At 43.8% G+C, this 22,578-nt stretch overlaps 1 protein-coding gene across 6 annotated transcripts in view; it reads right to left on the bottom strand.

The window, feature by feature from the left end:
- The window catches only part of LOC143335575 (RNA-binding motif, single-stranded-interacting protein 3), a 266,419-nt gene that overhangs the window by 109,821 nt on the left and 134,020 nt on the right, over positions 1-22,578 (bottom strand). For all 6 annotated transcript variants that reach the window (XM_076755107.1, XM_076755109.1, XM_076755108.1 and 3 more), the window contains one exon: positions 8,978-9,069. In XM_076755107.1, the coding sequence (XP_076611222.1) occupies positions 8,978-9,069 (92 nt within the window). The remainder of the gene's footprint in view (positions 1-8,977; positions 9,070-22,578) is intronic.

Genomic DNA, 22,578 nt, shown 5'->3' with positions numbered 1-22,578 from the left:
CACTGTGCTGCGGCACCCCAGACCTACCATTAACTATGATCAATGTAGAGTGACTCTCGACGGGAATGTGAACTCACACAAGCATGCAACTGGATGTAAGTAGTAGCTTTAAGTTGGCATAAGGACATATGCTGCCGCAGTGGAAGGGTCGCGTTAATCAGATGAAATTTTCTGGTGAATTAAAGATGAATTTAAGGCACTATGTTTTAATGCAGTCACTTAGTGGCAACATCACATGATCAGAAAGCGCTGTGGAGTGCAGCAAATATGTAGTTTGTTCCTAAAAATGCAAAGGATCCTCAATGGCAGGAAGCCCTGACACTTGATTTAAAAGCATATAACACTGTGATACAGAGAGCATCTTGGTATCATGTTCCTAAAAACAAAACAGCCAATAATTCCTAAAACATGAGAACCCTTTCTTGGCTCACTGAATTGTATGGTATTCTCTGAAGGCATTTTACAATGTCTGCCATCTTTGTTCACTTGTCATTGTTGCTTTCCAGTTTGCTCTGTCCTCTTCAGGCCTTATTTCAAAGCATTTTTTGATGTTTTGAACTTTCACATCCCTAGTAGCAGAGATCACACGCAGAACACAAGTCTTTGATATCGCAGATTAAACAAAAGTTTGATTTTCAGGTATTTATAAAGAAATCTATTTTTACTGTTTGCTACCTTTAGGGTACTTTTAGATTAAATGAATGCAGCCACTGTACCAACTGATTCTGCAGTGTGTGCACTCTGCTACCAAGACTCTACATCTGAAATCAGTTTACCTTCGCCTAGAAATCAGCCAGTGTACTGCAGATACTGCAAATCCTGCATCCTGTTTTTACGTCAGTGAAAGTAATACACGACTAAATAAGTAGAAAAGCATAGCGCCCCTAGTGTTGATCATTGTGGCTGATTATAGAACACCCTGAAAATCATACAAAGCTATCCAAAAGTATATTGATTGTCATTTCTGTGTGAACGCTTGCAGAGAGAAGAGTCAAAATATTCACCACTCTGGCATTCATGCATGCATTTACTCCAACTCAATCAATGCAAATACAGTGTCGAGTATGCTTTGTGATACATCATGCACTGTATCTTCACTCATAATCTAATGATTTATTGTTTTTTATTTTTATTTTTTTTAGATAAGCTCCCTCTCTCTCAGTAGGTGTGCCACTGTCTTGCGTTTATAAACCTGGTGTTTGTCAGTGACTCACAGATGCACCTGGCATGTATTAAGGTGGAAAAAGCAGCTTTTTAAACTTCAGAACTTCATGAGTTACTCTCAAAGCAAAATTACAGTTCCTCGGAGGGCAGCGGGTAAGTAGCCTTGTATTGTATTTCTCACATATAAAATGCAACGAAAGAAAAGTGCTCAGTGCTCTCTTTTTATGTATGTCATCAGTCTGCTACCATAGCCGAATGCTGAGAAACCCAGTACGGTTGTTAAAGTGTCCACTGAGTACTGTGTAGCAGAGGTAAGTAAGCATGGGTGGAGGGATAGATGGGGGGATACAGGGAGGACTGGGGGTGGCTGGCATTGAGGAATCTAATCCCTGAGTTAATTGGTATGACTGATGAAGACAAATTGAAATGGCTCAGCTGAATCAGGGAAGGGGCTCGTTGTGTACAGAGCACACGTAGCTTAACGCGAAAAGGATATAAAAACCGGAGCACACAAACACATTTAGTGTGAGAGTGAAGTATTCTTAGATTGTGCTGAGATGGTCAGAAGACAGCAGTTCAGCGAAATCACAGTGAGCCTATGGCAGCGGGAGATGAATTCATACTTGTTAAAAAACACAGCAAACAGTCTTGGTGAAAGCTTTCCTTAACGCAGAAGCTGCACCATTGATTTTCCAATATTCACATCTATTCACAGGTTGTCTTCTCGGGGGCCAGCTGAGTAATTGAATGCAAAGCGTTTCACCTGGTCTATGTGTGTCAGTGTTGAGTGTGGAAGCCCGGTCCTTTGAACGTCGTCTCTGCGGGCCTGCTAATTGAGCCAGATCAATTCTCAGAGACAGCGAGCAGGTTGGCACAGTTGCCACATCAAAGAGATTCTAATAACTGCACACTGTGGCCATTACCAACCCTGAAAAAGCCATATTTATGTTTGCTTCAAAGCAAGCATGGCAGCATTGAACATACCGAGAATGCAGGCCTTCACTTTTCTTTGTCAGGCCTACAAATTTAGACACAAGGTCATTTTGGAGCAATTTGGGAACAGAATAGAGAAATTCATTCGTATATAAATGCAACCACTCCAAACTGTACTTTAATTAGATCCCTTTTTTTTGCTGCTTGAGTGCAAACCAATAAAAAAAGCACGCAAAAACAACCTGCCGACAGACTAATTGTAAAGGAGAAATTACAATGATACTCTAATAATTCCTCAGTGTTGGCGCAAACTTTCACACAGCAGCAGTCGCACCACTCTGCATCTACAGCAGGATTAGTTATGCTGATGCCGTCTGCTGCCAGTTATCCCTTACCTCCCCTGCGTCTCTCCATCTTTCTCTTTCTCACTCCCCTCTCTCTGTCTGATAAGTGATAAGTTTGTAACTTTGTTCATTAGTGCTGGCTTGTCTCCTGCTGTACGGGCTGTCTGAGGCGACATTATGGCTGGCAGGCCTCTCACTCGCGCCTTCCAGCCCTCTCCTCTTTCACCGGTGTCTCTTACTTTCTGCCTCCCTCTCATCTCCATTTTTCTCACCCTCTCTCCTACCTTTCTTTTTGCGTCATCTTGTTTTCACTCCAGCTCTCACTGATTTCTACTTAGTCTCTGTTTCTCGCTCTCTCTGGCGCTCGCAGCTCGGCACGTCTCCGCGCTGCTCGGCAAAATAATTTACCGCACGCAGCGCTCCCGTGGATGATTGAAGCGTAATTAGACGGCAGAGACTGTGGAAGCCAACAGAGATGCTCAGGAGCCAGTGCTCGTCAGATGGTCCGTCTCACTCTCACTGGCTTTGCCCTTCAAAACTATCACTTCTGCAAGAGGAGTAGGGAGGGGACGGTGTGCTGAGCCCCGCTGCAGCTAACCACGCTGCAAGAAATGACACGTTGGCAAGTGATTCTATCTTTTTTTTTTTTATGAGTCAGCCTGTCTCACTGCACTGCAGATATTTCCAGAGGTATCAACTTTTTTCCTTAATTCATCTTAATGTAACTTCCTTTTCAGCAGACAAAGCAAAAAGGTGGCGTCAGGCAGCAAGCTCATTAAAACTGGCAAACTTAGAATATCAAAAACTAAACTTAAGCAATTGAAAGTCAAAATAAACTCACAAGCTAAGAGTATAGGGAAGCAACATGGTGCCTACGTGCACCATTATACATTCAGGGAGAGAGAGCTATGTGTAGGGAAAGCACAATTAGCTTTATGCTATGCAGTGTCTGGAAGGTATAGTGTCCCCGTGGCAGAGCACATTAAAGCTACAAGTGCCTGCTAAAGGACAAAACTATACAGTACATGAAAAGAGACAGCTGAAACATACATGTTACGCTTACTGGCATCATTGGGATACATACACGCTAAATTCAAACGTGGACTGCTGGTGAGTCACTATAATCATAAGGATGCCCTTGTCGATGGCAGCTTCAGGGGGAAAGTGCTGATCACCACACTGTTTTCTGACACCATATGCTTTGCGAACAAACACTGTGGCGGATGTCAGAGGGGAAATGGCATCACATTCAAGGTGGCGCACATCGAACGGATAGGTGAGTGATGCTGCTGAGTGAGCACCTGCATCCCCAAAGTCTGCCTAATTATCCCACGTATTTACAAAGTATCTCCCCCTACATTCTCCCCAGATTTAACCCGTGATTGAGGGAAAGCAGGCTTTGCTAGGCTAGCTGCTGTCAGCAACCAACTGCAACGGCACTGTCAGCCATCCCTTTGATTATCGCCGAGAGGTCACCCTGTGTTGAGCCCAACCGTAGGGTCCTGGGTGCTAAGACGTCAGAGGAGTCACCTTTAAAGGATAATAAGAATACTGCTGACTGACTGTGGACCACCCAGAGGGGGGTTCGTGCTTTTCACATGAATATAAATGTGATATTGACAGGAAATCTTCCCCAGGAGAGCGAAAGGAAAAGACGGAGGAAGAGACAGAGCAAGTGAAAGGGAGTGAGAATAAATGAGAGAGAGAGAGAGGGAGCAAGAGGACTGAACACTCCGGTTCGCTTCACACCGTTAAACCATCTGAAGCATCCGCTGGTGACTACTGGTTGATGGGCTGGTACGAGCACTGTGTTATCATAAACATTTGGGATTCACTTCATGGAGGCACTTTAATGATGCTTTTAGCATAATTTCTCCACCGTAATGTGAAGTGAAGGGCACGCAGCGCCTTTCTGTCTGCCTGTAGCTTGGGTGAACCTTATAAATATTGGCTATTGGAGCGAGGGTAGTGATGGAGGCACACTGCACCGCAGGCTTCACCCGACTCAAGAGTCAATACCATCGCTTTGTTTGACACTTTGGCGACAATAAGTTCATTGAATAATGCTTTGAAGTAAAGGCAGGGTGACATTTGTTAATTTTCTTTCTCTAACTAAAAAACAATTTCACACTGAAAGCAAAGCTATATTTGACAAGGCAGGATTCAAAAATAGAAACTAGAGAAGGATCTTGCCTTTGAAGGATAAAACAAATGAAAATAACCCAAATCCGCAGGCATCTACAGGAGCATCGTAGCATTTCTGGTCAGATCCGAAGAAAACAAATGTCGGCTCTAAGTTTATATTGGCCGTAAGTACGTCTAGCTTCAAAGCAGGATGTACATTGTCAGACTCCATAGGATGTTAGAGTTGTCGTGCTAATTCTAGGCTGTCCACAGTGAGAGGAAAAAGACGAGAGTGAAAAAAAAAAAAAAGAAAAAGAAAGCAGAATAGGACAGCTTTGTTTTCATTCGGGCTGTTATCAGCAGAAGCCGACTGCAGCGAGAATAGGGAGGGATGATTTCCATAAAGACTGGCTGTTGTCTGAAAGCAAGCAGCTGTCAGGCGGAATTACCTCTCCGACACAGACACCACAATCGAGGGTGCCCTTCCCATAATTCAGTCTGATTGGCTCAAGGGGAAAATGGCAGCCTGCGGAGAGTGAGGCCAGCGGCTGCTTGACAGGTTTGCATCTGCGAAGCTAGACGTGCCGTTTACCTGTTATCATTCTGTCTGCTCAGCGTGTCAGTTTTCTCAGTTCGGAAAGCTACCTGAACAAAGTGACATAGAGAATAGAGTCCGCGGTGTGAAGAGGCAGATACGTGCCTGTCCTCTGTAGCTCTCACACACACAGACACACAGACACACAGACACACACAGAAACACACACACACACACAGAAACACACATACCAGGTGGGACAAATAACCCGTTCCACAATGATTTGTATGAAGTTCTCTTGTACAGGGAGGTAGAGTGGGTGGTCCACCAATCAGAGGGTTGGCAGTTCGATCCCCCCATGTCGAGGTGTCCTTGGGCAAGAAACTGAAACCCAAATTGGCGGTGTGTTTGAGTGGTCAATGTAGATTATAAAAGCACAATATAAATGCAGTTTATTTGTAATTATCAACATAATCTCTTGTGATTGACCATTTTTTTTTAAATGCATGGATGAGTGCAGTCATTTTCAGCAACACTGTGACACTGTAACTGATTTGCTATCTGACATCCGACTGTTCATCAATGCACGATTCAACATTTCCGTGACCACACAGGTGCACGCGCAAGATTTAGATACCACACTGACGTCTTTGCTTGAAGTATGAAGCTGAGAGGCGATTAGCTTAGCTTCGCTTATTTTACTGTAAAGACTAGGAAGTTGGAAACTGCTAGACAATTTTCCCCAAACTTCAAGTCTTTATGCTATGCTAGCTAATCACCTACTGGCTCTAGCCTCATATTTAGCATTTAGAGTGGAATCAATCTTCTCAATCAAATCTTTGAAAGACAGCGAATAAGCATATCTCCCAAAACGTCAAACAATTGTTTTAATGTAGAATTATGAAACAGGAATATATGGAAACAAAATCTTCAATAACAATTTTTTTTTAAAGATGATAAAACAATGCCATGATACACATAAAGAGGCACTAACACAGATGTAGATTAATATGCTCGAATGTTCAATACAAACACATTTTCAGATTTATGGCTTTGCACAAATTAAGACAAGCAGGTATGTAAAAATACACAAACAAATGTGTATTAGTTGTGTAAATGTGCACAACAATAATACAAGCACAGACATACCCATAAATGCACGAGCACAGGCACGCACACATAAACACTGCCGAGCTCACACACCAACCTACGCTCACACAGACGTACACTGAAATACACACACATACTCCACACCTATGCTAAGTGCTCTTATCTGTGGCTTGTGTAGAGGTGAGTGACAGGAAGGGAGGCGCAGGGGGGAAGTGTCCTTTAGGTGTCTTAATTATGGCTCCTCTCCTCCCTCTTGCTGTCACCATCCCCAGGGGAGGGCAAGACAAAAGGAAGGCAATGTTTCATCTCTGCTGCCTTGGTATTTCAAATTCCAAGGGGAGTAAGAGGAGAGAGACAGCAGGCTGTTACACTGGAGGAAGAAGAGGAAATCAAGTGACGCTTCCTTTTTCCCACTGTTTTTCTCTTCTTGCCTCCTTTGCAGCTGTGTTTAAAATACGGCACCTTAATAAAAGCGTTTTAATGGCGTCAAGGCAGGAAAAAAGGCACAACTTGATTACTGTGACGGTTTTATTTAATGAGCTCAAAGCCTCTGGCTCTGACTTGCTATCCGTTTATTACTTTGTTGTGGGGAGATATATGTGACAAAATGGAGCAGAAGGAGCGAGAGAATGAGGCTGAATGCTCTTATTGTGGAAGTCGTCTGTGGCGTTACCAATCGTCTTTGTGATTTACACCTTCCTCGATGCGCACCTGGGTTTTTCATCCGGCCTCGCCGGGGGAACGCTGCTCCGCCATGACGGAGCGGAGGGTGTCAGAGACACCTTGGCAGGTAGGCAGACACAAAGACAGCCTGCTGTTAATTATTGATGGGAATAAATTGCACTCATTGGATGTTTGGCAGGAGAACACATGGTGGATGTGAATACAAATGTGTTTATGAATGTGTGAGCGTGTGTGTGTGTGTGTGTGTGTACAGAGAAAAAAAAAAGGTGCAGGGAGAAAACAGCATTAAGCAAAAAAGAGAAAGGGGTTAGGGAGAACTAAGAGGAGGTGAGGTGGAGGAGGAGGAGCTGATAGAGTGATGGGAGTGATACCTGGTAAAGAGACATTAGAGAGATGCAGAGGGAGTCTATAAAAGCAAACTACTCCTTAATATCTCTCACAAGTGTGATAAAAGCACAGAGCTGAAGCGCAGAATGCTGGCCTTTCCATTTGTGTGAACAGAACAAGGGGACATTCAAAAAACAAACTATTATACACAAATGCTAATAGAAAATGATTTTGTGCATGTGGCCACACACACACACACACACACACACACACACGCGCGCAAACAAACATTCTGTAAAAGGTCAGCTCTTTTGTTTTGGGACACAAGACCTCTCTCATGAAAATATTGACTGAGAAAATGGGAGCAATGCAAAGTGTGGTCTTAAAATGAGATGGGCAAAGAGCACGGCTTCTTATCTGTATTCTGAGAGCCTGCCCTCTTATAAATATTGGAAGAAGGACACTGGTGGGGAGAGGAAACGGCCAAATGGTGCATTTGAGAAATGGCACACCTGAGCACCGCACGGAATATCATCTCCTCCTGTCAGATCTCATCCCATTTGATCAAAATAATTGCCACCTTCATCGTTATCATCAATTCTGTCATCTTCACTGGCGCCATCGCCATTCTCCATCTCATCAGGGTTTCTTTGGCTTCAAGGGGGGGATTTCTGGATCAGATCAAATGCAGACCATCTCTTCTGAGAAAATTACTCATAGTGTACCCTCACAGTAATCACCATATTCATTGCTTTAATGCTACTGACATTTTGTTCACCTATTTAGATATTCTGACACCAGCAAATCTTTCGGCTGGTACAAAAATAGCCCGGTTTAGCCATGCGGGTTCGTCCATCATAGATGGCCGGAGAGAGGGCCCTGCCTATGATGTTTCTCTGTGCAGTCAGCAAAGAAATGAAACATATAGAAAAATAAGATTTGCATTGATCACTGTGAGCCTGGACTGAAGGGCTGACACACACTATGCAATATCACTGTTTCAGCAAACGAGCCAGTTGACAACCTGCTAAAACCGAGGCTAAATATCGAATAAGTCCATACCCTGCTGGTGTGTTTTTATTTCTCTGAGCCATACGTCTCCATGTGTGTCTATGTCTGTCAACCTGGCTTCATTGTGCAACTCACGGGGGCCCTCTTTGTACTGCTGAAACAGCTTGTCTCATCTGCTTCCACTTTAGCAGGCTAATAATACTGCACAACGTAGGACAAGCGGCTGGTCAAACTTCAATTACTGCAGGGCCAGCTTACACGCTGGCAACCAAGTTAGTTTGCTGTGGACGCACACACACACACACTGACACACATAACTAAGTCCACATAAGCGCTGGAATCAAGGCACCCGTACAAGTCTTGACACTGGATTGTATGAAACTACAGCTTTGCCCTGTCACAGAGTGTCAGTAAGATAAAACAGACGTACACGTACCACAGTCGCGTCCTGACTTTTCATATAACCATACACAAATGCAGTTACAAGCCCACATTAAGAGTCGTCTTATATTAGAGGGAAGAAGTTTGTCATTAAACAGCAAAGCACTGTGGAAAATTACTTTCCATAAAACTGTGTTTATGGACAAAACCCGTTTGTATGTGGGAGCTTTCAGATCCATCAACATCTATTAAGTGTGTTAAGAGCACGATATTAAATCCCTGGATGGAGCTGAGTGCGCAACAAAGTGCTAATGATAATGCAAGAGGAGGTGGCGACTCTAAGTTCTTTTTAAACACTCCTTACCTTGGCCATTTGGGCCTGCACCCCGGTGGCTTTGAGAGACGACACGGCCTTCTGTGCTGCAGCTGGGCTGTCAAAATCCACAAAGCCATAGCCTGGAGAAAGAAGAGAAGGGGGGGGGGGGAGTAAAAAGAAAAAAGACAGGCATTAGTAAAGAAAAAATGAAGGCAGATGACTAACAAGGAGACTGACAGCCACTTGGTAATTGTAGCAGTAATAGGTTGGTAACATGACTACAGAGGCTGCCAGTTCTCATATCTGGTGAGCACTACATTGTTTGATAATTAGCGACACTGACGTTCATAGGGGGATGCTATGCATCTTAATTAGTAGCATGGATGAGCGATTTAGTAATAACAAACCCCCGGCACCCTGCCCACCTCCACACACACACGTACACTGACAGACGTACGCATACGCAAACACAGATACACAAACTTTTTGCGCAAACACACACAAACAAAAACACAGACGCTGGTGCAGTTTCCTTGAAAAATGTTTATCTGTAGTTCGTCGTTTAATGACATCTGATGGTAATTTATGAAAAGTCCACGATTAAAGAAGTAATACACGTGCACACTTACAGACACAGAGAGACAATTAATTCTTCAGAACATCATGGAGTCATTTTCAGGTTTCGCTTGTTCTGCCTTTTGATTTCTGCAGAGTTGGCTGGCCCACGTCGTGTTCCTCAACACCCGGCATATTAACAAAACCCCATTTCACAGCCTCCATAATCCTCTCCCCGGTAACAAATCTCTCAAAGGTTGACAGCATACCAGAGATGCTGCCATTTCTCCGTCTCTTCCTTCAACTCTGTCTCTCTCAATTCTCTCAAATGCAGCCTTTCTGTCCACCTTTGTCGTCTTCCTCTGTCCCTCTCTGTCTCGAACACGCTCTCTCTCCATCTCTGTCATATTTTTCCTGACATTAACAGCCACCAGCCCCCATCTGGAAATTCATAACCGGAGGAAAGCGGAGGGAATGAAATCTGCGGCTGTGATTTATGAGTTATTGTGATCCCGACGTTCTCAGGGATGTATCGGAGACGGGGGTCACGTCTGTGTTAATTAAAATTTGGTGGCAGATTAAAAGCAGTCAATGGTGCCCTCTGATCCAGTGTTTCATAGGGAAAGTGTAATTAGAAAGGGGTAATGGGTATGAGGAGGGGGGAGACTCGCCGCCGTGGTTACCCCATCATGTGACAAACGATCATATGCTAACACGCGTATGAGCGCACACACAAACACCTTTACTTTCTCGCCGCAAGTCGCCCGTGTGCAGTTTGCTTCATAGCGGCGGCAAACGTCTCACTTTCATTTGAGGTGCGTGTCTATGTGTGGAGGAGGTTGGGGTCATTTTCCTGTCGGATGGCGGTGAAGGAGCGTGGAGTAATGTGAAAATCATAACCTGTGGCGGAAGAGAAATCGAGTGCGAGGACTGATTAATGGCCAGCTGTTAGAGTGGGGCTGGGAGGGGTGGCTCTTTAATTGTGGAAATATGAATAGCCAGAGCGAAAAGTCCAGATTCAAATACAGGCGACAGTCAGAGAAACTGTGCCCTTTCTTTAAAAGCCAGCCGAGCGGTGATTACTTTTTAAAAAGAGGCAGCAAAGGGACAGTAAATCCAACCATTTTGTTACATTAGTAAACCTATAAATTTGCTAATATAATCAATATTTAATCAGTAACTTTAATGTAGAAGGTTGGTTCAAACAAATAACAAAAACCATTCTTTCCCTCTTGCCCAGTTTGGGTATTCTTTAATCAGGGTTTGGGGTATCTGTCTGACATTTCTGCCTCCTCCCAGATAAAATGAGGGTGAACTCAGTTTTGGTTGTGGTGAAACTGACTCTCAGTCTCCCTGGTGCTGTGGATAATCCACAGACCACGCTGTGAACAGCTTTCATGGGACTACAGGTGGGTGACAAACTACCGACATTAAGCGTCTTTGCAAGATGTTGGGTGAACACAAAATACCATAACAGCTTCAATGTGCCTCCAGACGACACAGTCTCCTAGAGGGATGAATACCATTCGTCCAAGATATATCTGGAATCTAAGAGTTTTTGACCCTCTTTCCTCTGGCGCCTTTAGTGGAGAATAATCTCCACAGTTCAAATTAACCATATCTGAGTACTGAAAACTCCTTTGAAGCTATTTTTTTTTCCAGTTAATGTCTGATGTTTCTGATGGTTGGTTCAAATCCTCCCATAGGTTTCCAGTGGGGTCTGGTGACAGCGAAGGCGAGCATGTCACATTGTTTCTGTACTGATTCTGTAATGCATTCGTTATGTGTCTACGCTCATTTTCCCTTTAACTTGTCACATGTTCTTGTTTTTTCTGTTAGCATATCAATTTTCCCACGGTCCTAAGTTCTCAAGGTCCTACATTCTCAGGGTTCTATGTTCTCTAGTTCAATACTAGTTCGATATTCTGTTAACATGCATTAACCTTTTGTGTTTGGGTCAAAACCCCAAACTTAACCCTTGGAGCACAGGACCCTGGCAGAGCGCATGTGTAGACAGGGAAGGTAGGACCCTGGGAACATAGGAATGACCCTGCGGAGGCTTTGCCAGAGTAACCAGGATGCTGTTTTTGTAAGAGATGTTGCTGTTGAATATTTTAAATGAAATCTTTCGATGCTGTGAGCACCTACAAACTCCACAAATTCCACTCACCTGAGTATTTTTTTGTAAATTGGGTGACCTAACTCTTTAAACACAGTGAAAACAGACACTGCTTTCTCTTTAGATCTATGAACACATTAACAGCACATTAACAGAACCACATGTAATGTCCTGCGACCCTCCGGGCAATGGCTGCTCCTCTTTTATAATCAGAGTACTCCAATGGTGGTTACTTGGGACCCCCAATTACAAATATAATATTCAGCCCACTACTACCTGGAGTGCACTTATCAAACTTTCAGCAGGATGAGGATTTAGAGAATGCTGACCTATATTCAGACGGCGCTGAATGGAGGAAGAAGCGAGGGGAAGGCGGAGAGAAAGAGAGCGAGAGAAAGGGTGTGTACAAAAGAAAAGGCAGAGTGAGGAAGGGGGTTATTTGGGGTCAGCTGAGCGCTCTGAAGAAGACTGAATTGACATTCTGCTAGCTGCCTCCAGTAATAGATCCAGTTTGCTCTTCCACTGTGCAGTTATTGTAGCTGATATATGCATAATGATTCTGTAATGTGGGATGTTTCATCTGTAGCCATGGGGTAAAACTGTTAACGGCTTGTTTTGTTGGAAAAGAGAATAATAATTGAGGGACGTGGAGACATCTCAAGTCTCTATTTGTGCTTTTATAAGGCAGAATAGTTGATGAGATTACGGAAAAGTCAGTCTTTGTCTTATGTATGATTGTTAGAGCTTCAATACTTTCAATATTAGACGACTGAAATTCAGTGAGTCATTCTGGCTCATCCTCACTGTTTAAAGAGTAAAGCCTTTAAAGGTTTATACACTATATTTAAATATATTTAGATTTAAGAGACGTCTTGGTGCTCTGCTGACTCAAGCATGTACACCTACCAACATGCCTTTTCCTTTTTAAACAAACCTACACAGTGTTAGTCATGTTAGCATTTATGCACCAATTAAAGACGTGCATCTCTTCAACATTCAATATTTGGGAGGATCCAGCAACTGGAAATTGGACACTAGTTGGGCTAGCTTGCTAATCTTAGGACTGATTCAACTGTCAGTACAGAAAAATAAATAAAACTTAAATGTATCCTTTAAAGTAATTACAATTTTGACCAAAAATGTCTATATAACTATACTGTACTGTACCACAAACAAAAATCATTGCATTGGGTTCGCAGAAATATTACAGTACAGACAGATATATTATTACATGGTCAAATAATCCAACCAGAACTGAAAAAAAAAAGTTGGTACGCTGTGTAAAATGTCAATAAAAACAGAATGCAATCATCTGCAAACAAACTGTGTTTACTGACAACAGTTGGTGTAACTGTTCCTGAGCCCATGTAGGAATATCCTTTATCCACTCATGTGTTCACAAAGTGGTGAACCTCACTCCATCCTCGCTTGTGAACAACTGAGCCTTTCCAGGATGCCCCTTTCATTCCCAATCATGATACTATCACCTGTTACCAATTAACCTGTTTACCTGTGGAATGTTCCAAACAGGTGTTTTTGGAGCGTTCCACAATATCTGTCTCAAATTTTCTTGTCTTGTCCCAACTGGCAACAAATTCACAAGTTGCTGAGGTCAAACATTAAATGTGGTGGTGTGAAAAATTTGTTTTCAGAATTTCGATGAACTGGCCCTTCAATACTGCGTTTGTGTACATTAAACAGTGTGTATGGAATTACCAGGTGCTGTGTCTATGGGTGTGTATGTTCACGAGTGCATTTACTGTATGCTAGGCTACGCTGATTCTTTGTTAGTCACTGAGGGGAAGAAAAAGAGGATTAAATTGTGAAGCAGTAGAAGGGTCAAGAAACACTCAATTTAAGACATCACGTCTCACACACTTAAACAACTCACACCTACACACAGATGCATGCAGGCATTGCTTGAAGAATGTGTTTCTGAAGTGGAGGACAGGCTGTGCTGCTGCTGCATTCGACGCAGGTACTCCAGAGTAACTTCCACAAGCAGGATGCAGAGGGCAGGGCGTTGCTTTGAAGCCTCTGCAACAACACCAACATCCGATCGATAACTGTCACTTAAAAGCCGCTCAAAGTGACTGACTACATGCATGGTGGCTGACACGCTGTGCAGCTGCACACTAATACGCGCATGCAGACGGACTGCTCAAGCACACATATACACACAAGCTCACCGGCAGGATGACACAGACACACATACATACTGCATGTACAGAAACACAGACTGTCTCTGAGTGGAATGAAGAGAACATGAGCTGCCACATCATATTTCCTGGTGTTGCTCTAACAGGGAGTCCGTCAAGATAAAAGGAACATCTTCTATCAGTTACTACAGGATGGTGCTATGCTACCACTGCTTGTATGAATGTGTGCATGAGGCACGGTTCTCCCAAGCATAGTCCCCCTGCGGAGGTCTAGAACTATAGTAGAGGGCTACACTCCATACAAATGTCTTCAGTGGAGAGCGGAGATAAGGGACTCATTACAATGCGTGTATCGACGTATCAATCATGCATGCATCATTCATGCACCGTCAAATTATGCTAATCCTAATTACTTCTGGGGAAATTACCATTCTTTATCTGCTAATAGTCGGGATTGTTTGGGGTTCCCTACCCACTATATCCACCACCATTTTCCCCAATATTTCCATTTTTCACATTCTCATATTCAGCGTTAATGATCCCATTTTGCACCGCACACAATGGAACAATAATGCTGTAAGTATGAATAATGAATCAACGACAAGTCACGGAGCATTACAATGGTGTACGGGGCAAACAGCGTAATTGTTTACGTCCTTGTGAGTCATCAAGAAGAGTTCTGAAGCTGCTGTTGCACATGGTTGATTAATCACTGTGGTTACACGTATGTTAATAATTCGTACTTTGCATGTATAAAAGTAATTATGGTTAATGGAGGAGATAGATGGGCCACTCCATGGACAAATATGCATAACAATGCCTGTAATATGATTCTTATGATTCATGGTGCTGCCATAGCACCGCATCAAGTTCCATCCTACAGTATGTACATCGTTTCGACCTCTCTCCACCTTCAAACTGCACATATACAGTATGTGTGTACAAAATAACTGACCTTAAATTTATTATTTGTTATTTTATGTTTTGTACCATTAAACCACACATAACCATAGAAACATGTTTGTCATGTGCGGTCCGTTTTGCCATCCTGCCTTTCCATCGGATTGTTTGGTTGTTTCTCCCGTGCTGTCCAGAAGGTGTTTACCATCTGCCGTCTACCGTCTGCCTAAATCCATGTGAATACAGCATAAAACAGGGAAAGTGAATATCTTTAGACTGTTCTGAAATGTATTAGACTTACTGAATAGGTGATTATTTGTCTAAAAACAATAAATGAATTGATAACATGAGTAATTGTTCGTTTGTGACACAGCTACACAACTACTCACTCACAAATGTGTTCTGTTTCTGTAACATTACAGAAAATTGAATGAAAGAAACAATTCATAAAAAAACCCCACAGTACATACGTGAACCAAACACAGCTGCATTGCTTCTACATTTAAAATGTCTGGTCCATTTGGGGGTTTGACCAAACCTTCTGCCCTGCAGGGAGGGTGGGTGGCGGTTTTGGAAGGCTGTGGTGAGCTGTGCAAACACTGAGGGAGAGCACGGGGGTTTTAAATAGCAACATGGCATCCATGACTAACTGCGGCCAAGTCAAGACCGCCTTGGTCACAGTCCAAACCCAGAGGAGAGCATCCTCACTGGGACTGCATTCCTCTGTCCTTCTCCATTTATCCTGCACCACCAGCGGCTGACTGATGATAAATTTTGCGGCTCCCCTCCACTAAACCATGTGGTGTGTGCGTGAATATGTTGAATGGGTGTGTACAAATGCTTGTGTGTGACCGCCAACTTTCTTGTTTGTGTGTGTGCATGTGTGGGTACGTGAGTAAACGGGGGGGGGGGGGTCATAAATCTATCTTTCAGTCAAAAGGATGCAACGGAGAAACATCTGCGACGCATTTCGTTTTTTAAGGCTGTGTATTAAAATGTTAGCTTTGGCCGAGAGACTTCTGACCACATCACTGTCATCAGAGCATTAACACCACAGAGAAGTGGCAAGTCATAAGACCGCGCTTCCCCAATAACACTACAGCCTCATCTACATCTGATGTCCTACAAAATAAACAACCGCGACTCCATGTGAAAACACGGCTCCAACAGCTCCAAATCCACACAGTATTTCTGCACGCATGAACCTGAAGACACACCAGGGAGATGAGGCAAAATTAGCAAAAATATGCAAGCACAAAACCATGCTAAGCGTTGTTTAAAATCACTCTCATGCTCCCACAGACCGCAGCTCTTGGAACCACTCAAAATAAAGATCCCTCATTTACTTGTCCAGTGTCACCATCCTCCCTGCCTTGCGCTCGGAGACAATACCCATTTGCTGTAAAATAACTCTCACAGAGAGCTCTTCTATATTAGACACTGGCGAGGAGATAGCAGTACAGGCAATTAACTTATCAACCCTGCAACATGGATTTATAGCTAAGGCATTCGTCTCGGGCTGAAGCAGCCAGCCTATTGGCTGTATTGTATTTCTTGTCATCTTCTCTCACAGGTGTAGGAATGTCCTTGTCAGAGAGCTGCAGTCGGGATCTGCAGAGGGCAAAGTGCCAGGGCTCAGGGCCAATGGGGCCACTGGCAGCTCATTGTGCTGAAGACAAACCGAACAGGAGGGTGAAAAGGCAAATTCCTCATCCAATATCTGTGCAAATATCAAATTACATATATATTATATAGTTCTGTAACAGCGATGCACCGACAGATTCGATGCATATAGTTGCAAAAAGACGGGATGGATGTTTGGCATGAAACTGCTTAACATTCATGTGACCCTGATGCTCCTGTAGCAACGCATTTCTCTTTTTGCTATAGTTCTTCAGAAACTAATTCTGTTGTGACTGCCAAATCACCCTGTGGAAATCGACATCATGAGGGTATTTTTGGCAACACCGACAACATCAAGCGGGGATGAAATGTGGGATACTACGTCAGATTACCATTTTACAGGTCAAATATGAAAGGATCTTAACATATGGGTTCACAGTGATGATTTCCTCTCTGCCTCAGCATTCCTTTCTTCACTTTACTCTTCATCATTTTTCTGCCATTTCTACTCTCTTTTTTTGTTCCTTAATTAATTCATATGCATTCACACTCATTAGCTATAGCACGGCACCATATGGCTTCCACGACATTTTCAGCTCTATATTCAGCACGACAGCTGAGACACTATTTAAAATATGCGTTTGTTAAAAGAGGGGCTTGCGGTTATGTTGCAATACATACCATGGTGCTAAAAAGCGGCATTGAGATTAATTGAGTCTGGTTTCAGAAGACCTAGCTTCGAGTTGTCTGGAAATACACGACTACCTTCATAGACTTCCCATTGAAAAATAAAGTATTGACACATCTCAAAAATATCTTCTCACTGCTGCCTTTTACTGCTTTAAAATGGCAGATAATTTTGTAAAAAAGGTAAAGAATAGTCTCCTAAGCTGTGCAGACACAGTCTTCATTCATATGTGGGAATTGCATCACTGCTCAGGTCTCTGATAGCTCCATCAGCTTGCTAGCTTAATAGCGAAACGCCACTGTGTTTGGTGCAACATGTGAAGAGCACTCGAGAAAGGTTTGAGACCTGAAGGGTGTTAATTACTTGTCAAGAGGTTGTTAAAATGAGACCTGTGGCAAAAAAACTGAGTGGCTGTACAAAACCCCCACACGGATATCTCAGAGAACACACACACACACACACGGACTCACGTATATACACACACATGCACTTACACGGCTAAGCACTACCACTTACAAGCAAACACAAACTTGTAAATGCCAGCATACACACACGTGGCGGAACACACACGACCACACATGTTAACAAACTGCATGTTCACAGCAACGTGTGCATGCACACATACATATGCGCAGGTTCGAATGTCAAACAACCTTGAATAGCGGCTCATTATGGTATGCGTCGATGCGAAAATGCCACAAGCGGTACGAGCACATCTGTACACAAAGAGCAGGTGCAGTCCTTTCACACCTCTCTTTCACTTCACCAATAGAGTGTCTTAAAATACCAGCTCACCCATCATATCAATTATACCTGCGGATCTCTAACTTCAGCATTCATGCTTGGTACCATCTTGTGCGTAACCATGTTGTCCCCATTTGAGTTTGTAATAAGCAATGTCGTCACGTCAGGTACTAGGCTTGAAAGCACCGCTGGAGAGACTAGGCTAAATATTTGAACTGAGGCTGGATCAATGAAGAACAAGCGGACAAAATCTCCAGGTAGAGACAAACATTAAAATCGGGACAAAGACAAAGTGTCCCATTCCTCTGAACAACTACACAACCCATTTCCTTTGTCTCGCATCTGTTAGTCAATCATGAGGAACGGCCTGGCCGCCCCCAGCGAGCCTTCCTCTTCATTGCAGTTATGATTTATGCCTTCCTTAACTAATCAAGGGAATGATCATTCGTCAGGGGATGTGCAAGAGGCCAGGGCCTTGGCAGGCCAGTGGAAGGCCATTTCTTGCACTGTGGTTTCCCTGCCATCCGTGGGTTAGGTCCAGGATAAGAGATGACTGTGGGTACGCCCCCTCACCTTCCACCGGCGCCCTCCGAGGCATTTGTCAACAAACAAGACAACGAGGAGACCTCTGGGATGTGTTGTAAAACCGATTGAGCCAATGACTAGAAAAGAAAGCAGCGGTGGTGACAAAAATCTGCAACAGAGATTCCCAAGAGTCTGCCTGTACTTTGGTGAAATTTACTACATTTTTTCTTGTCCTTGTTTGGACCCAGACAACAGGCAGTCAACAATAAGACTTTAACAACGAGCAAATTCCCCAAATTTGCAATGGATCTTGTTGCAAAAATGCTCTTGGGAAACTTAAGTCTATTTTGACCTGGGATTCTCCGGCTCCTCGATTTCACCTCGCGACGACCTCCACCGCACACACGCAATCATTAAAAATACACACACATATACAGATGTCAACCACACTGCATGCAAAAACAGGACAGGAAGTGAAGGGGGTACAAAAGGTCAGAGCTCAAGGAATGCAGTCAGCGCTCATGGCCCGGCTGCTTCTGTTTATGACAAACTTGGCCAATCAGATGCTTACGCCGTGAACAGCCAACTTGGAGCTGGAATGGAGATTGAGGGGGGAGAGAGGGGAGGCTCGGGATAAAGGAAAGAAAAGGGATTTTTGTGTGTGTGTGTTTGTGTATACGTGATTGTGGGGTGCTAACAAAGGCTGTGGGTGTTATCCAATGAGGGTCTGCATGCTGAATCTGTCCAAATCAATGTGATTATCCCTCAGCTATTGCTAATTAGAGTCATTAATATGCAATGCAAGCAGAAAACGGCACATGCTTTCTCTCCCTCTCTCCTTCAGCCGATCTCTCCTCTTTCTGGAATGGCTTTGAGGGAACAGAGGCATTTGGAAAAGGTCCGTTGTTGGCCACACTTCAGTCGAGATTCTCATCTGCACATAATTCACTTTCAAAGGGCAGAGGGGGCGGCAAAGAGAATCCTTAATTGCGCCGGCACCATGTACAACATAGACAAATGTTTATATCTCAGCCCTCTAATGAGAAACCAATAACGGATGCAAAAAGCACTCTCTGCCTTTTCTCCCCCACCACCCTCCTCCCCACCCGACCCCAAATACACAGATACACATGCACATGACAATGAAAAACAGGCCTTTTTGGGAAGCGTCACCTCATTTATCAATAGACCTTATGCTCAGAGTCATGCAATACTCCACTCAGCCACTGATGCAGCAATAAATCTGTTTTTATAGAATGTAACATTGCCTATATTTCTCCATTAGGCTGATCCTGTGGTAGGGCAAGGGATGCTTCAGATTGTAATGGTCAAGCATCTGACAGCCTTTTAAATTGCACCATACGGAGGCTGCAGCCAAGCGAGGCAAAATTGATTTAGTATTCAATAGGTAGGGATTTCAGAGTTTAGGACAGTATGCAAGGACATTCTGCTATAAATTCATTATCTTTCTTTCAGATTGGTCCTCAGTCAAACATAAATGTTGCTTTAATCTTTACAAGCAAATGTTTGGATACTTCAAACATGATTCATACAAAACAAAACAGGAAGTGTTTTCCATCAAGTCACCCACACAATAGAGTAAACGCGACAGGAATTCTTTCAAGATGTTTATGTAATGCCCTTGTGAGTTTTTAGCATCCTCGCACAAAATGGATGGCAAGTTACAGGGCAAAGAAATGAACAACAACAAACTGCCAAACACACACAGCCACGAGAGACTATCTTCTCATCTCATCTATCTCCCACAATTCAGTGCGGTGGTCCGTCGCGGCAGAGCGCCAGTCAGGCCGGTGAATCTCGGCGCAGCCTTATCTCCCCGCGGTTGAGGAGGAAACGGAGGTCCTTTAAAGGGCTGAGGTCATTTCCTCTGCCTCCGGGCTCTGGCAGGAAAAATAAAATGTCTCCATTCGGTCAGCCCTGCTTTATTTCAAATGCCGCCGCTGCCTTTTAAGAGGCCCTTGTGGGCATGGATGGCAAATGAGCGGGTTTGGGTTCTCGCAGTCTCTTCCTTTTCTCTCTCCGTCTGCCATCCTCAATCCCCCACTCCATCTGTGATGCAAACCCCAAATCTCTGCTGTATTTCTACAGTAAATGTGAAAGTGCAGAGACAGATATATAGATAGAGTATGAGAGCGAGGGAGGAAAACAGAGACAAAGAGGGAAGGAGAAGCAGTGTGAGAGTGCGGAGGAGCATGAGAGCGAGAGAGATGAAGAGCTGAATGCCTCCTCTTACCCACAGCGCTTGACAGCCCCAAAGCCCTTTCACAACTTCCTGTTCCCATTCCTCTCTGAACTGGTCTACATCCAAAACATGTGTGTGTGTGTGTGTATTTATCGGCATGCACAGTTTATATGCCTCTGTTGTGTACCCTTGCGAGAGTGTGTGTGTGTGTGTGCCTGGGAGCTTGTACGTGTGTGTGTCATAGAGTAAGGTAGAGAGCGAGGGAGTGAGTCAGCGCTGGGAAGATAGAGAGGCTCATTGAAAGGCCTGCGTGGTGCGGTGGTGGAGGAGTGCAGCCAGAACAGGCAGACGGGCAGGCGCACATGCTGTGAAGTTAGAAAGAGGATTGATAGATCTGCTGCATGGCCACTGCTGCTGCAAGAGCCTAATGCACCTCAGGCAGATGGATGGGGAGTGCGTGCGGGGGTACGATTAGTCTTTGTGTGTGTGTGTGAGTGTGCCCTTTGTGTTTGAGTGCGTGGGAGAGGTGTATTACATGGTCTTAGAGTGTAGTTTTTGTGAGGTGGTACTTCAAACAGGGCTTTACAGCACTTGCACACACTGGTCTACTGAGGGCTGCAGATGAAATGTATAGATAGATGTATGGCAGCTGGAAAACAATGTGTGGGCGTCCTACCTGTGTCGGTATATGTTTCTATGAGCAGTAAAATACGCATTTCCCTAACATCTGACCTGTAAGTACAGAAAGCGTCATCGCTGTTTCTCTGCTTTTCCACTACTGACAGCCTGCACTCCCACACTCACTATTCCACCGCACATATCATCGGCTATCTGTCTTCCTATCATCTGTCTCAAACTCGGTTTGATTCTTTTTTTAGGCATTTTATTGACCCAACACGTAAAACACTTCAGCATTTTACATTTACATTTTAGAGTAAAGTGAAAGTCTGTATCTAGCATTAAGGTTCACAGTGCAGACGCATGTAAAGGAACACCAAAGAATGCATTTGCATCCATACAGTAGCTATACGCTGATCTGGGTTGTAGGCTCAGGGACGCAAGCTGTTGTGGCATCTAACTTGTAAACGTGTGAAATGATGCCATAATTTATGAAAAAGATCCAACTGCTTTTGTCCAGATGACCCTGTCGAGTCTGCTTCGTGTTTAAATACACTCAAACAACTCTTAATGTAAATGGATGTAGATGTCTGGAACAGTTTAACAAAAAGTTTCAACTTTTTTGCTGGGCTATTTTGCATTTTTTTTTTTTTTTGTCTTGCCAGAGCAGCGTCGACGAAATGCCTTGTCTCTACTTGTATTACATTTTTGTGAATTTTAATCTACCCTACTGACAGAATAAATCACGTCCTGCCAGTAAGATATACAATATTATGTTCATAATAAAGGATATGCTGAACCAACAGAGTGTAATTACACTATACTATTAGAATGTTTGACAATGGCTTTTACAATGTGTGAAGTCGAACTAAACCAAACGTTTTTGAATTAATAAAACGAAGGGGAGGGAAAATGTAAAAGCAGAATTAAAGAAGTTAGTCGGTGAGTTCGAGACATGTTACCCTCTTGTTTTTCCCCAGCCGATCGTCGATCTCTGGCTCTCTCTCGCAGAGATGCCTGGTCCTGACCTCCTCTCTATCCCATTTTTCGCACGTTGTTTTGGCAGTGTGCTCGCTGAGCTGAACTAAACACAAATAACACAACGGGGAGGAGAGGAGGTGGAGCAGGAGTGGAGACGGAGGAGAGGGATGCTTGCTGTGTGATGGTGGCACGTGGCGATAAGCTGCTGCTCTGACATTTAAACAAGTGTCAGGGTCAGGGGGTCAGACGAGTGGAAACAATGCGTGACTAGATCAGGGCGATGTGCTGATGTTGCTTTGTTACCGGAAGCACAGATGCACGCCAGCCCATCAGGCTTCAGCACACCTGCTTGGCCGGTTTACGCTTTGATACCCGCTAACCTTTCAGGAGATGGTGAGATATGTATGGGAGAGATGTTGCAGGAGAAATTCTGTTTTGTTTCTCCTCTCCTCCACTTGTCTTTCAAACACTAAAGACCTATTATTTTCTGCTCAAGGTCACTCAGCCCTTCTCCTCACACTCTTTCTCCCCCTC

This window comes from Chaetodon auriga, chromosome 17 (genome assembly GCF_051107435.1).
Source record: "Chaetodon auriga isolate fChaAug3 chromosome 17, fChaAug3.hap1, whole genome shotgun sequence".
In the NCBI taxonomy this organism is placed as follows: Eukaryota; Metazoa; Chordata; class Actinopteri; order Chaetodontiformes; family Chaetodontidae; genus Chaetodon; species Chaetodon auriga.
The sequence above is the reverse complement of the archived record's forward strand: the minus strand, read 5'-3'. Positions and strand labels throughout refer to the sequence as shown.